At 36.0% G+C, this 17261-nt stretch overlaps 1 protein-coding gene across 11 annotated transcripts in view; it reads left to right on the forward strand.

Moving 5' to 3' along the window:
- Window positions 1-17261, forward strand: part of CCDC91 (coiled-coil domain containing 91) — a 388228-nt gene that overhangs the window by 266022 nt on the left and 104945 nt on the right. For all 11 annotated transcript variants that reach the window (XM_012474260.2, XM_021674873.2, XM_064377392.1 and 8 more), the window contains 3 exons: window positions 2454-2546; window positions 2642-2710; window positions 4781-4957. In XM_012474260.2, the coding sequence (XP_012329683.2) occupies window positions 2454-2546; window positions 2642-2710; window positions 4781-4957 (339 nt within the window). The remainder of the gene's footprint in view (window positions 1-2453; window positions 2547-2641; window positions 2711-4780; window positions 4958-17261) is intronic.

Genomic DNA, 17261 nt, shown 5'->3' on the forward strand with positions numbered 1-17261 from the left:
ATCTGACGATTATATGCGTTGGGGTTGCTCTTGTTGAGGAATATCTTTGTGGTGGGCTCTGTATTTCCTTGATTTGAATGTTGGCCTGCCTTGCTAGGTTGGGGAAATTCTCTTGGATAATATCCTGAAGAGTGTTTTCCAGCTTGGATTCATTCTTCTCATCACATTCACGTACACCAATCAAACGTAGATTAGGTCTTTTCACATAATCCCATATTTCTTGGAGGCTTTGTTCTTTTCACTCTCTTTTCTCTAATCTTGCCTTCTCATTTCATTTAATTGAGTTGATCTTCAATCTCTGATATTCTTTCTTCTACTTGCTTAATTCAGCTATTCAGGCTTACGTATGTTTCAAAGTTCTCGTGCTGTGTTTTTCAGCTCCATCAAGTCGTTTCTAGTTAGCATTTCTTCTAACCTTTTTTCAAGGTTCTTTAGTTTCTTTGTGTTGGGTTAGAATGTGTTCTTTTAGCTCAGAGAAGTTTGTTATTGCCCACCTTCTGAAGCCTGCTTCTGTCAGTTCATCAGACTCATTCTCCATCCAGCTTTGTTCCCTTGCTGGTGAGGAGTTGTGATCCCTTGGAGAATGAGAGGCGTTCTGGTCTTTGGTGTTTTCATCCTTTTTGTGCTGGTTTGTTCCCATCTTCGTGTATTTATCTACCTGTGGTCTTCGTAGTTGGTGACTTTCGGATGGATTCTCTGAGTGGATGTCCTTTTTGTTGATGTTGAAGCTATTTCTTTAGGTTTTTTAGTTTTCCTTGTAACAATCAGGCCCCTCTGCTGCAGGACTGCTAGAGGTCCACTCCAGATCCTGCTTGCCTTGGAATCAGCCAGGGGGCTGCAGAACAGCAAGGATTGCTTCATGTTCTTTCCTCTGGTAGCTTCATCCCAGAAGGGTACCTGCTAGATGTGAGCCAGAGCTCTCCTGTATGAGGTGTCTTTTTGGTTATATGGGGGTCAGGGAGCCACTTAGGGAGGGAGTCTGTCCCTTATTGGAGCTCAAGTGCGTTATATGGGGGTCAGGGAGCCACTTAGGGAGGGAGTCTGTCCCTTATTGGAGCTCAAGTGCTATGCTGGGAGCTCTGTTGCTCCCTGTAGAGCTGCTGAGCAGGTAGGTTTACATCTGCTGCAGCAGAACTTAGTTGCCCTTTTCCCAGGTGCTCTTTCCTGGGAGGTGGGGTTTTATTTATAAGCCCCTGACGTGCTGCTATCTTTTTTTCAGAGATGCCCTACCCATCAAGGAGGGAGTCTAGTCACAGTTTGCCTGCAGAGGCACTGCTGAGCTGCCATGGGCTCAGTCCAGCTACTATGTAAACTTCCTCTGGCTTTTGTTTACACATGTAAGGTTAGAACCCTCTTGGCAATGGCGAATGCCCTTCCCCCCAGCGAGTTTGATCAACCCGGTTCAAGCTCGAACTAATGTACTGGCTGCGAAACTCTCAAGCCGGGGGGGTTTCAGTTTGCTGTTCTTTGTTGGGGTGGGATCCACCAAGCCATATCACTTGGCTCCCTGCCTTAACTTCCCCCTCTTTCTGGGGAGTGGGAAGTTCTGTCTCTCAGTCGCTCCAGGTGCCAGCCAAAACAGCCACCCAGATTTGCGCTGATAACCCGTGGCACCAGCCAGAATGGCCACTCAGATCTGTGCTGGTAACTCACAGTGCTTGTTGGCCTGGTGGGGGTCTCCTGGTCTGTGGGTTGTAAAGACCTTGGGAGAAGTGCAGTATCTGAACTGGAGTCCCATAGTGGAAAAGTTCCCGATGGCCTCCATTGGGTATGAGGGGAGTCCTCCAGCCAGTTGCACTTCCTGGGTGAGATGGTGCCTTGCCCTGCCTTGGTTTGCCCTTCTTGGGCTACACCCACTGTCCAACCAGTCTCATTGAGATGAACCTGGTAGCTCAGTTGGAAATGCAGCGATCACTTGCCCTCTGTGTCACTCTCACTGGAAACTGCGCCCTGGAGCTGTTCCTATTTGGCCATCTTGGTGGAAGTCCAAAAATTGTTCAGTGTTTTTAACAATTTGCCTTACTTGGAACACAAATAATCTATGATGATAGTTATTCATCAAGCAGATTTTTTTTTTGTTTCTCAGTTATCTAATTACTTCTGTTGCTGCAAGTTAATAATTTTAGAAGTAATTTTTTTCAAATTTAATTTAGGAAAAGTCATTATTTTCTGATTAATTTTTCAATGTTGAGTAGTTGTTCTTAAGTTAGATTTCATGTCATATCTTCTTTTGAACTTGAGGCTAAAAAAATGTATGTATCTTGGCTGATTGTGGAAAGGTGAATTTAGTGTGTTTTTTTTTTCTCTTAAGCCTTCGTTTTAGGGAACTTCTTATTTTTTCCTTTAGTAGCTACTTCAGTATTTCCAGACAAATGAATTCTACCAGCCACTCTCCTTGTTGATAGATCATCTGTCTCAGAAACGTAATATAATTGGCTTATCTTTCCTTGTAGCATCAGAGGCTCCTTGAAATGTTAGATGCAGAGAAGGAACTGTTAAAAGAAAAAATAAAGGAAGCTTTGATTCAGCAATCTCAAGAACAGAAGGTAATACTTTTAACTGTGCCACAATGTAGAAAGAATGTGTTCAACAACCTCAAGTAATAGGTTTAATGTCTTTCCAACTGTCTTATCATTGACAGGAAATATTGGAAAAATGTTTGGAGGAAGAAAGGCAAAGAAATAAAGAGGCATTAGTATCTGCTGCAAAGGTATTTCCATCTGTAATAGTGGGTTGCTTGTAAGTAAGTGGAATTTAAAAACAATGTATTAATAGTATTCTCAAACTACATTTATGTAATTTTTCGTTCCACAAAAATCAATGTTTTTCTTATATTTACTTTTAAACTTAAGATATGACTATATTCTTATTAGATTCACATTACACAAGATATGGTAGTATTGAAATGCTTTACAATATAGATTACTACTTGGTATAAAGAACATATATGTTGGGACACTAATATCCACCTGGTATTTGTTAGATCTAATTAGAGGTTGTGTGTGTGTGTCTATGTATCAAGGTAAGTAATTTTTAAAGCCAAGTGTAAAATAACTTATCTAAATCATGTGTTTATAGATATAAAATATACACATACCAACAAATACACTTTTAACACTTTTGAGTTTTAGATTTAAAATTAAATTTAACAAACAAATATTGAATGTCTCATATCTGTGTATCACTATGCCAGGGGTGGAAATTCAGGGGTGACTATAATTTTGTCTTTCTCTTAAAGAATTTATAATCATATAAGAAAAATATCATTTATATAGCAAGAGGGCAAGAAGGAATGCATTAAATTATGCTGAGTATGTACGTCATATATCTGTATCATAGAAATTTTTAAACAATAAATTACTTTTGAAGTGAGCCTGAAAGGATGGCTAGCATTCTGAACACAGTTTGAATTTTATTCCTTAGAAAGGGAGACATATTGACATTTTAAAAACGTTTGTGCCGTAATGGTAATTGACATTAACTTTTGGGAAATTAGAGGCAACAAAAGCTAGAGGCAGGGAAAGAATTCTTAGAATGCATCAAAATTCTGGCTAAGAGATAGTGAGTGGTAGAAACAGTAGTAGTAGTAGCTTGGAAAGGAAAGAAATAGGCAAAATCTAGAAATATGAAGAAGATGGAATCAACAAATATGGAGAAGATGGAATCAACATATTTGCTTGGTATGAATAATATCAAAGGTGGCCAAGTTGTATACTGCTAGAGTATGATTTAGGAACAAAATGGAAAGTAATACTCTTTCTTTGGAATAGAGTTTGAGGTCATTTAAAACAAAAAGTAGAATTTTTGAAAATTTATATCTGTTTTCCAATACATACTTTCCTAATGAGATTTATGATAATATTAACAAATGTGATTTTTAAATTATATAAAGAAATGTATCATCTAGAGAAGACATGTAACTCAATGAAATGATATTTTTCACATAAAAAATGTTTAAAAAATTACACATCAATAAATGATTCATTCAGAGTGCAAGAAAGGGTTGTAATATAATAGTATGAAAATTTCATTTGACATAATTTCATTTTCCTTATTGTACCTAACCTTTAAGAACTAGCCCTTGTCAAGTTCTGATGTGAAGTCATCAAGAATATCTACAGTTATCTAAACTGGCCACTGAATACTTGGCTTTTCCTACTACCTATCTGTGTGAGACTGGGTTTTCTTTATATACTTCAACCAAAAAAAAGATCCTTACAGATTTAACACAGAAGGGAGAAATAAGAATTTAGCTGTCTTCTATTAAGTCAGATATTAAAGAGGTTTACAGACACATACAGTGACATTTTCCTCACTTTTTAAATTTTGGAAAGTAATTATTTTTCATAAAATACATTGTTATCAATGCAGTCAATAATTTTAATTTTAAATGAATTTTGTTTTTTCTTGAAATGAATTTCTAATATGTTACATATTAATACATATGACCAACATAAACAAAATCTTTTGATGTCTTCAATAATTTTTAGATTGTAAAGGGATCCTTAGACCATATAGTTTGAAATCTGCAACTTTATGCTAAGGCTTGATTTCTCTGAAGATTAGAAATGCCATGGAAATTAAGCAGGAATATTTATATAGAAAAGAATAATAGATGTTATTTTATAGCAGCTATTCAGTTTACTTAAAAACAGCAGGGTCAGAACTAAACACTATAGGATAAAGTTTTTTATCTTTTAGGTTAACCAAGCTGTGTTACGCAAGAAATTATTATGCAGTCAGTCTGTCAAATTTATTCTGATAATTATTTATTTTGAAGCTTGAAAAAGAAGCAATGCAGGATGCAGTTTTAAAAGCCATAGAAGAAGAAAGAAAACATTTGGAAAAAGCCCATGCTGAAGAAAGGGAATTATGGAAGATAGAACATGCAAAAGATCAAGAGAAAGTGTCTCAGGAAGTTCAAAAAGCTATACAAGAACAAAGAAAAATAAGTCAGGTTAGTAATATTAACTGTAAATATTTACTTTTTTTTCTCATTTTTCTCAGTATGAAGTACCCTTACTTTATCTTGTATCTTACTTAAAACAACCCTGGTAGATATTTATGACTTCTTCATTTTTATTTTTCCATTTTGATGTTAATGTTTTGCTTAATCATTTTTAATATTTTAATGTACTTTCATCTTTCTGATATTGAAAACTCAGCAATTGACCATTTTACCCTTTTACTTTATTTTCTGAAAGGTCAGAACCAAATTTATGTTTAGTCGTTGCAAATACATTAAACTTTCTGTGTTTTTTTATTTTTCTCATAGACACACACACGCACACATGCACACAAACTCAATACAAAATAATATATTTGTATAGAAAACAATTTGATTCAAATTGCATCTGCCATGTATTGGCACTGTTAGACTTTTCTCACACACAACATTAAACAAGATAGACAGGGCCCCTGTGCTTTCATGGAGCTTACATCCAAGTTGGAAAAGAGCTATGATAAACAAGATAGTACCACGTGGTGCTGTGGGCCAGGAAAAAAATTCTGGTTTATATGTTTAGCTAAGAATGGTTTTATAGGAGATCTCTTTAGATAATAAAGTTAGGAAAGAAACCAAACTCAGTAAATTTGCGTGTCATATAATTCAATTTATATGAAATTCTAGAGAAGACAAAAGTGATATGAGAGAAGATACATCAGTAGAAGATACAATAGGGGCAGGGGAATTTTTTGAGGGCAATGGTAATGTTTTATATCTTGATTGTGATAGCACTTACATTTGGCAAAACTTACCAAATTACACATTTTATATTGGTGAAAACTATTATATGTAATACTTTAATAGAGCTGATTTTTAAAAAAACAAATGACAAAAAAATAAAATAAAATAAAAAAATGACTATCAGAATAACTGACTAGATGGTTGGTGATTTTGGATGTGGTTTCTTTTACTAAGGTGAGAAAATGTTAAGTTTCATGGGGCTAAAAATCTAATTTATGTGTATTAATTGTGTGATGGCCTATTCATGATCCTAGAGGAAATGTTGAATAGGCAGTTAGAAATATAGGAATGGAATTCAGGGGATTTGTCAGGGCTGGAGATAGAAATTTTGGATTAATAAGCGTATAGTTGTTATTTAAAGCCAAATAAATAAAAAGTAATTTCTGGATAGGGTTCTATGACTTTCTTTTATAGAATGTGTGCATCTTCTATCTAGAAAGAATATGGCCACTTTAGATTAACTGTGTAATACTGTAGATAGTCTCACATGTAACAGTTGTACTTCAGATGAAATAATGAAAGTGTTAAAGTTATTAGTGCTTTCTGTGTCACCCTGTAACCCATGATCAAGTAGCCCGGCCTTCATCCAGACTTTATAGGAAGCTCAGGTCATTAATATGAACAGCAGCTTCTGCCACTTTCTGCTGAGCCCCTGCCTGGATGCAGAGGCCAGTGCTCATTCTGTCTTCTAGGTGTTTGGCAGCTAGTTGTGAAACATAGAGCCCGAAGAGCCACTCTTGAGGGACCTATAAACTGTTTTGACTATAAACTGAAGGAACTAACTTTTTCAAAGCTTGGAAGCCATTTTTCAAGTCGCTTCACAGCACTCAAATGTTTTCTGAAAGAAAACTAAATATGAACCATAATTAACAGCAATTAATATCTTTCTTTGTCTGGTAAGTCACAGTAGAAATTAGGAAACATTAGTATGGTAACAGAAAAACATTGTGAAACTTAAGCAGCCTAAATTATTACTGAGAAATGTAAAGGGAAAAATCAGGTTCTGCTTTAGAATTTACCTCTGGATTTCCTCTCTGCTAGTACTGGCATTAACTAAGAAGATAAATGTTAAACTATGACAGAAAACAGAGTACCTAAGGATTGTGGTAGATAATTCTCAGAACTCACTTGAGAGATGTTTTTCTTTGGCCTTGATCATAAGTTAAGTCTAAGTCTTAATGTTGATTGTAGATTATACTTTTTTCTGAGGTAATAAGAGAAAAATTTATGAGCCTGGCTTACTGATTTTCATATTAAATTAATTCTGGGTCACTTAAAAGTCTTTGTTAAGGAAAGGACATTATTGACACCAAAGTAGGCAAAAAGAGGATAGTCATTAATTTTGCTGTTCTAGCAAAGTCTTGTAAAAGAACTCTAGTGCATACAGACACTCAAACTATGTCTGACGTTGGAAGCTCTTCATAATAGTTTATAACCACAGCCACTGTAATTTGGGGTTATGTTTTCCCCAGAAGCCACAGACATTACAATCAGTGGTTAAATTTTCCTTAAGAAATTTAGTACTGCCACCTGACCCTTCTTTTAAAAAAGGAAATAGCATTTCTATTTTAGCTTAGCAGGCTAGTTTTACAACCCTGAAATTTTTCTGTGCTGACTTCTTTAGTTTTGATTCATTCATTTTAAAGTTTTTATTTACAATACTTTGATAGTAACCTAGTTTATAATAAAGTTATAATGACATTTTAAATTATCCAGAGAATGAGAATTCATCCTAGATTTTCCCTTTTGTCCTCATTTGCACATCTTTTTAATTATCAGAACCTTTTCATTTTACCTGTAAAATAATCCTTAAACATACACAGTTACTTCCAACCTGCTGTCATTGTCTTAATTAATATTCTTATTGCTTACCTTGACATCCTATATAGACTTCTTTACCTCCAGTTTTATGCTTTTCAACTTGGAGCAAGTTGGATGTCATCCCACTTTAAATTCTTCAGTGCCTCCCTGAGGCTTATAAAATAAAGTTCAAACTACTTAGCATAAAATATATATCTTTCATTGATCTGGTCGGTACCTGTCTAACTCATCTTCTGCTGCTCTGTTTCACATTTCATGCTTTTAGAACCAAATGACTAGTACACATAGAGTGCTATTTTATGGTATTGGGCCTTGGGTTCATAGTGCATCATCAGCCTAGAATGCCATTGCCTTCCCCCAACTGGCAAAACCCACTCTTATTTCATAATTCATCATTTTTACCCCCCATAAAACTTATCTTTCCTCCTTCCAGATTAAATCAAGTGCTCTTCTTAGGCATTTAGTATATAACTAAACCATTGCTCAGCCATACTATTATTATAAAAGGACCTGTTTCTGTGTCTTCTCCACTAGATTACAAGTACCTTAAAAGGAGGAGCTGAGTCTTAACAAACTGCAATAGATTAAGATATAGGACCAGCACTGTTTTAAGGAGACATACTCATCTTGGAAAAATCAACTGGGTCTCCAACAACACAATTTGGCTCTTAGAGTTATGGTAGCTTTTAATTTGAATATTTAATCAAGACTGGGGTTACTTAAAATAGTGCTATAGATGTTATAATCCCCTTTTTAAAGAAGCATTCATCAGACTGTCAGTTGGGTGCCAAACTGAACTGATTCTTATCATTGTTACTCAATGAAATACTTGGAAAATACTCCGAGAGGTCAAGGATAATTACCTTCAGCTTCAGAAAAATGTTTACTTTGAACAACTAGTGTACACTTGCTCTACAGTGATGAATGGCTGCATGAGCGTAAGTAGAATTTTTAGGTCACAGTAAAGTAGTACAGTCTCTTTCACTGGTCAAACAGAAGCATGACATTCAATTACAGATACCATGTTTTAAAAGAGACATTCCCAAATCAGAATGAGACATTCATTTGTACCTCCTCAGCATCTATTACTCTGTTCCCAATATGATAGTTTATTTCTTAGCAATGTGGTTTAGAGGAAATTTAACCTGCTTTCTAATTTACATATAGCTGCTTGTTTACATAGGCTAGTAATTATTTTCCATCCCCATGTTTCAAGGGTGCACACATAATTTGAGCCAAGTTCTTCAGACTCAATTTGAGGACTTGCTTCCTCAGGTATATAAACTCTCTTGTTCATAGAAAGAAAATGAAGAAATTTGTCTTGAGACCATATATGTAGAGATTTTGAGAAAAAAGAAACAACATCATTGGTGAAACTAAGCACTAAAGAGGGAGAGATTTGCGTCTTGATCACATTGTTTGCCCACTGTTAGGTGAAGCCCACTGTTAGTTCTTTTATGTTCTCTCATATGAGGCTATAACTTCTTTTTTTTTTTTTCCTTAAGTCAATTTGTGCTGAATTTTCTGTTACTTAAGATCAAAAGAATTTTAACTGATTGCCAAATAATGTGCAAAGGAGTAAAAGGGTTAAATTTGAGTCCTAGATTGTGACTCATGTAATTTTGACCAAGTTTTAAAAATCTTTAAGGCTCCACTTTTAGATCTGTAAATGGGATTAATAATACCTATTTTGCATATTTGTTGTGAGGCCCTTGGAAACAAGTCAAAAAGGAAAGACAATAGTTGATGTGTGTATATATGTATATTTTAACTTAGCTGAAGAGGGACAGATTAGAAGAAGTAGGTGAAAATATTTAGCTCACTGCTGTCTTGTGTCTCTTATTAATGGGTATACATTCTGAAAAATGCGTCATTGGGAGGTTTTGTAATGCAAATCTCACAGAGTGTACTTATACAAACCTGGGTGGTATAGCATTCCTAGGCTAAGCAACAAACCCGTACGGCATGTTATTGTACTGAGTACTTTAGGCAGTTGTAACACAATGGCAAGTGTGTATCTAAACAAAACAGAACAGTAAAAATATGTATTATAATCTTAAGAGATCAGTATTGCATACACAGTCCCTCGTTGACAAAAATGTCATTATATGGTGTATGGACTGTACAAGCTGAAACTATGAAATTACAATTGATCTAGCAAAGTGTGCATCATTTTATCCAGGATTGAAAAGATGGATTGGGTGGAAGGTTGAAGAATGTGTATTAGAGAATATAATCTCTACTGTCCTATGGATATCTGTTTCTATTTCTGTATTATTATAGAACAAATTCCTACTTTACAGATTTGTGCCCAATTACTAATATTGCAAAAAATTTTCATTTTTATAATTTAATTATAAAAAGTTCTTTTTCTGAAATAATTACTGTAAAATCCTTTTCCAGTGCATTTAAAATACTTATATTGCTTTTTCATAAACTTATAACTTTGGTTAAGTAGCTTAAGTATTCTAAATTTCAGGTATGCATGACTCTCAAAATCATCCTGAGGACCGAATGATAATATACCTGACTATTTTCTTAACTTTTAGCCACAAAACATAAAGCATGACTTTTATATTTTTATTTTAATACTTTTTATATTCTATTTCATTTAGCTCTGTTTGTTTCACACACATCTTTGTTCACAGAATCTTCAGTATCACTAAATTGCTTTAATACAGCATAAATTCATTTTATTTATTTAGTACAGTGCCTGGAACATAGTATGTGTTGTTCTTGCTAGGATGGCCATTGCTGTTTTTGATACTTCTATTATTGTTATTACCATCTTATTTACTCATGTAATTTTCATACCTAGCATAGTGCCATGCATAATAAGCAGCAGGCAGATGGATGGTTACTGGTGATTACTGAATGCTGTAGTTTTCCAAACTGTGTATCAAGAGGGGGTACTGCAATGAATTCTGCAAGTTTTGTTGTTGTTGATTCTGCAATGATTCTGCAATGATTCTGCAAGTTTTGTTGTTGTTGTCTTACAACCAGAAGGTAACACAGCAGTACTTGAGCTTCTGAAACCAGATGAACTACCAGCTTGCTGAAATTTGTTTATGTTACATTTCTTTCTCTTTTATTATATCTTTGAGAAGTTGGCATTTTGGGTGTTACTGAGATAAAAAGCAAGTACCATGCAAAAATCAATATGGAATAGAACCTGAGAGTGTTATTGTCCCATCTTACTCCATGGGTTAAAAGGCTGTACAATGCCTAATATGTTCAAAATTCTCATGAGTAAGGAATGTAGTTAAGGATAAAATAAAAATATTTTCCTTTCAATTTTTATATATTATCTTTTCAAGTGGCTAAGTTATCACCTAGCTAATTAATCTATGGAACAACTGCATATTTCTTTTGGCCTAATAGGAGCATGAAAAAAATTACTGAGACAGCAAGAGAGCTGTGAACTAAGACAGTGTGAGAAGCCATAATCTAGTGTGTACCCACAGAATAAGTTGCTCTGGGAGACACAAGAAATGTAATATGTAGTCTCTACTCTTAAGTAGATTTTCTTTGAATTGGGGAAACAAATTCACATGTTTATTAAGATGAACTGTACATCTGTAGTCTGTACCAGATATTATAGTAGTGTTCTAGTCATAAAGACTGTACTGTGTCATAAATACAGTCTGTGGTTTCAAAGGGATATCAAGTTAGTATGATAGAAGTAAACTGATTAATATAATTGTGAGCTACAGAGTGCTCTAAGAGTGATAAAATATAAGGTATTCTATGAACACATTTGAGGAGTACTAGATCTGCCCACATTGTGATGTGGAAGGCCTGGACCACTCCAGGATAGGCTTCTAGAGATAATGATACTTAAACTGAATCATGAAGAAGGAGAAGTAGGCTTGTTAAACAGAGGAGGAGGATGAAGAGAAATCATTCCAAGCTTGGAGAGCATGGCATGTCCAAGAAACCGCAGTAATTCCTATATACACGATATGAGTATTTACTATAGAAATGAAAACATGGTAGCTTCTACAGAAGTTACAAGCATGAATGAGACTTCGTCATTGTTTTCAAAGGTATTACAATGAACTGCAGAAATATGTCAGATTTATCAATTGCTCTAACTTGAGACTGAGTGAAATATTACAAATTACAACAGGTTGAGGCAATTGAAAACACAGAGATGGAAATTAGCACAGTGTTTGATGGTTATCAGTTTGACAAATTGAAATGTTTTTTGGGAAAGTATTATAACAAAGATGGAATTCATATACATGAGCCAATTTTGAGAAAATTGAAGTCAGAGAGACAAATTTGGATTTAATATTATCACAAATAGAATGCCACCAGAGGCTCCACTGGCACAAAAGGGACAAGAGCTAAATATTTTTTTATGGAAGATTAACTGGACAGCCTTAAATGTGATGCATGGAAGCAAGAAAAAGTCTAACCATAATACTCTTTAGAAGTTGCTGGAATACTTGACATTGTAAGAAGAGGGCAGTGTAGCCTACATGATGGCAGTTGAAATGGTGATGAAGCGACAAACATTTTGAGGAGAAGACTGAACTTGGTGACTGGAAATAGGACATGAAACCAAATAGCTCTCTAAGGCTTCATTCTGATAAATATAATTCAGCATGTCTGTCTCTGAGGATGATAACACAAAATTGACCATTTTGGGGTTAATCCTGGTCATAATAACAACAAATGAACAAAAAATTTTTGAAGAAGTATAGCAAGATGGTGGAATAGAAGGCTTCACTGACCATCCCTGCATGGACAGCAGTTTAACAACTATCTACACAGAAAAAGCACTTTTATAAAAACCAAAAAATAGGTGAGCAAAGTACTTGATTTTAACTTTATATTGCTGAAAGAGACGTTGAAGAGGTAGGCAAAACACTTAACTCTGATACCACCCCTCCCTCATCCAGAGAGAGTGTCTCTGCCATAGGGAGAAGGAGAACCTCCAATTGGGAGGCATTGAACTTAGTGCTACCCTTGTTATATCAGAAAGCAAACCCAGACCAATCTTAGCTGTCATCCGCCAACTGAATGAGCATTTAAATCAGCCTTAGCCAGAGGGGACTCACTGATCCAAGCAGTCAGTAGGAACTTGAGTTCCCCCAAGCCTCATCACCGTGGGCTAAAGTGCTCTGGGGCCCAAAATGAATGCAAAAGTCTAGGTCACAAGGACTGCAACACCTAGGTGAGTCCTAGCACAGAAACAGGCAAAAAGCCAGTGGAATGGCGGGGTATGCAACCTACTGAGACACTAGCCAGGATTGCTAAGGTAGTGATGGCATCATCCATCCCCAGCCCCAGGTTGTTCAGTTCCTGGCTCCAAGAGACCCCTTCCTTCCACTTAAGGAGAGGAGATGTAAGAGTAGAGAGGACTTTGTCTTGAATCTTAGATACTAGTTCAGCCACAGCAGAATAGAGCACTGGTTGGAGTCATGAGGCCCCCTTTCCAGGCCCTAGCTCCTGGGTGACATTTCTAGACATATCCTAGGCCAGAAGGGAACCTGCTGCCTTGAAAGGAAGGACCCAGTCCTGACAGGATTCATTCCCTGCCATCTCAAGATCCCTTGGGCCCCGAATAACCAGCAGCGATACCAAGGTACTACATCAAGGGCTTGGGTAAGCCTCTGAGACTTGCTGGCTGCAGATGAGGCTCAGACATTACTAGCTGTGGTAGCTACAGGACGAGACTCCTTCTGCTAGAGAATGGTAGAGGGAAAAGTAAAGAGGATTTTGTCTAGCACCTTAGATATCAGCTTGGTCTCAGTGGGGTAGACCACCAAGAAGACCCCTAGGGTCCCCAATTCTAGGACTTGGCTTTTGGATGACATTTCTGGAACAGCCCTGGGCTACAGGAGGAGTTCATTTTCCTGAAAGATGAGTCTCAGCCCAGGCAGCATACACTACAAGCTAACCGAAGCATCCCTGGGCCTTAAGAGAATGTCAGCTGTTGTCTGGCAGTACTTTCTGTGGGTCTGCAGTACTTCACGTAGGCCTGAGGTGAAGTGGCCACAGGGTGAGGGTTCTCTGCCTTTGGAAAGGGGAGGGAAGAGTGGGAAGGATTGTACCTTGTGGTTTGAGTGCCAGCTCAGCCATAGTATAATGGAACACCAGGAAGATGTCTAAGGTTTTTGACTCTAGTCTCTGGCTCCTGGAAAGTACCTCTGGACCTGCCTGGGGTCTAAGGGAACTCACTGCCCTGAAGGGAAGGACATAGGCCTGACTGGCCTTGCTGCTTCCTGATTGTAGAACCCCAGGGCTTTGAGGGAACATAGGTGATAGCCAGGCCTTTGGCAAGACCTAATGCTATGCTGGCTTCAGGTCTGACTGAGCACAGTCATAGGTATGGTAGCTACAGGGGTGCTTGTGTCACTTTATCCCCACCTCCAGCTGGCTCAGAATAGAAACACTTTATTTTTTTGGGAGAAACTAAGGGATGAGAACAAGAATCTCTGCCTGGTAGTTCAGAGAATTCTTCTGGATTTTGTCCAAAACCATCAAGGCAGTACCTCTATGAGTCTGCAAGAACCACAGCATTACTGGTCTTGGAGTCTACTCTAAAGAAGATACAGCTTAGATTACAACATCCAAGTTCCTTTCAAATATTTGGAAAGCCTCCCCAAGAGGGAAGGATACAAAAAATCCCAGACTGCAAAGACTAAAATAAATACCTAACTCTTCAATGCCCAGACACAGACAAACATCTGCAAATATCAAGATAACATAGGAAAACATGGCCTCACCAAATGAAATAAGGCACCATGGACCAGTTCTGGAGATACAGAGATATGTGACCTTTCAGACAGAGAATTCAGAATGGCTGTTTTAAGGAAACTCAAATTCAAGATAACAACACAGAAGGAATTCAGAATTCTATCAGGTAAATTTAACAAAGAGATTGAAATAGTTAAAAAGAATCAAACAAATTCTGGAATTGAAAAATGTAATTGGCATGCTGAAAAATGGATCAGAGCCTTTTAATAGCAGAATTGACCAAGCAGAAAAAAGAATTACTGCACTCGAAGACAGGATATTTGATTAAGCAGAAGAAAGAATTACTGAGCTTGAAAACAGGCTATACACAAAGGAGACAAAATAATATTAAAAAATGAAATATGCCTACAGAATTTAGAAAATAGCCTCAAAGAGACAAACCTAAGAGTTATTGGCTTTAGAGAGGAGATAGAGGAAGAGATAGTGATAGAAAGTTTATTCAAATGGATAACAGAAATTCCAAAACCTAGAGAAATGTGTCAATATCCAAGTCCAAGAGGTTTATGCAACACTAAGCAGATTTAATCCAAAGAAGACTACCTTAAGGCGTTTAATAATCACACTCCCAAAGGTCAAGGATAAAAAAAGGATCCTAAAATCAGCAAGAGAGAAGACACAAATAACATATAATGGAGCTCCAATATGTCTGGCAGCATTTTTCAGTGGAAACTTTATAGGCCAGGAGAGTGTAGCATGACATATTTAAAGTGCTGAAGGAAATAAACTTTTACCCTAGAATAGTACATTCAGCAAAATTATCCTTCAGACATACAGGAGGAATAAATGCTTCTTGGACAAACAAAAGCTATGGGATTTTATCAACCCAGGACTTGTCCTATGAGAAATACCAAAGGGAGTACTTCAATCAGAAAGAAAATGACCTTTATGAGCAATCAGAAATCATCTGAGGGTACAAAACTTAACTGGTAATAGTAACTGTGTACACCGAAAAATACGGAGTATTATAACACTGTAACTTTGGTGTGTAAACTACTGTTATCCTAAGGAGAAAGAATAAACGATGAACCAATCAAAACTAATGACTACAAGAACTTTTCAAGATATAATACAATAAGATAGAAATAACAGAGAGCTAAAAACTGGAGGGATGAAGTTAAGATATTTTCTTTTTCCTTGATTATTTATTTTTACAAACAATTTTAAATTATTATGAGCTTAAAATAATGGGTTTTAAGATAGTATTTGCAAGCCTCATGGTACCTTAACCAAAAAACATACAGCAGACACACCGAAAACAAAAATCAAGAAAATAAATCATATTGCCGAAGAAAATCACCTTCACTAAAAGGGAGAAAAGAAAGAAGGAAGAGGAGACTGCAAAACAACCACAGGAAAAAAAAGACCAGAGTAATCCCTTACTATCAGTAATGACATTTAGTGTAAATGGACTAAACTCTCAAATCAAAAGATATAAACTGGCTGAATGTACTAAAAGAAAAAAAGACCCATTGATCTGTTACTTGTAAGAAACTTCACAAATAAAGTTACACATAGACTGAAGAAAAAGGGATAGAAAAAGATATTCCTTGCCAATGGAAACCAAAAATGAGCAGCAGTAGCTGTACTTATATCAGACAAAATGGATTTCAAGACAAAAATTATAAGAAGAGACAAAGAAGGTCACCATATAATGATAAAGGAGTCAATTATGCAAAAGGGTATAACAATTTTAAATGTATATGCACCCACCACTGACGCACCAGCATATAAAGCAAATATTAGAGCTAGAGAGAGAGAGAGAGAGACTGCAATAAAATAGTAGCTGAAGACATCAATAGCCCACTTTCAGTATTGGACAGATCTTCCACATAGAAATCAACAGATCAACACTGGAGTTAATCTATACTATAAAGCAAATGGATCTAACAGATATTTACAGAACATTTTATCCAAAGGGTACAGAATACGCATTTCCCTCCTTAGCACATGGATCATTCTCAAGGATAGACCATGTGTAAGATCACAAAATATGTCTTAAAACATTTTTAACAACTTAAATAATATCAAGTATCTTCTCTGACCAAATTGGAATAAAACTAGAAATGAAAAACTGGAGGAATTGTGGAAACTACACAAATATATGAAAAGGAAACAGTATGCTCCTAAATGATCAGTGGGTCAATGAAGAAATTTAAGAAGGAAATTGAAAAATGTATTGAAACATATAAGAGAAACACAACATACCAAAACCTATGAGATACAGCAAAAGCAGTACTAAGAGGGTAGTGGATAGCAGTAACTGCCTACATTAAAAAAAAAAAATTCAAATAAACAACAATGCATCTTAAAGAACTAGAAAAGGAGGAGTAAAGCAAACTCAAAATTAGTAAAAGAAGAATTAAGATCAGAGCAGTGATCAATGAAACTGAAACGAAGAACACAATACCAAAGATCAATGAAATAAAAAGTTGAGTTTTTTGAAAACTTAAGCAAAATAGACAAATCTTTAGCCAGACTAAGAAAAAAAGGAGAGAAGATCCAAATAAATCAGAGATGAAAAAGGGACACTACATCTGGTATCTACACTACACCTAGAATCTCCTAGTGGTTACTGGAAGCAACTATTTGACTATAAATCAGAAAATGTAGAAGAAATTGACAAATTTTGAGATACATGCAACCTACCAAGATGTAATCATGAAGAAACCTAAAATCTAAACACATGAATAAGAAAAGGCTTTACTGAGAGACTTTCTTACAGTTTTAATCTCATAGCTTCACTGCTGAATTTCATCAAACATTTAAAGAACTAATACCAATCCTCCTCAAACTATTCCAATTAATTAAGGAGGATGCTATACTTCCTAACTCATTCTGTGAGGCCATTATTACCCAATATCAAAACCAAACAATTACACCAAACAAAACTACAGGCCAATATCCCTGTTGAATATTGATGCAAAAA

The sequence above is a fragment of the Aotus nancymaae genome, unplaced genomic scaffold, assembly GCF_030222135.1.
Source record: "Aotus nancymaae isolate 86718 unplaced genomic scaffold, 86718_ANA_hifiasm-v0.15.2.pri h1tg000016l, whole genome shotgun sequence".
Taxonomy (NCBI): domain Eukaryota; kingdom Metazoa; phylum Chordata; class Mammalia; order Primates; family Aotidae; genus Aotus; species Aotus nancymaae.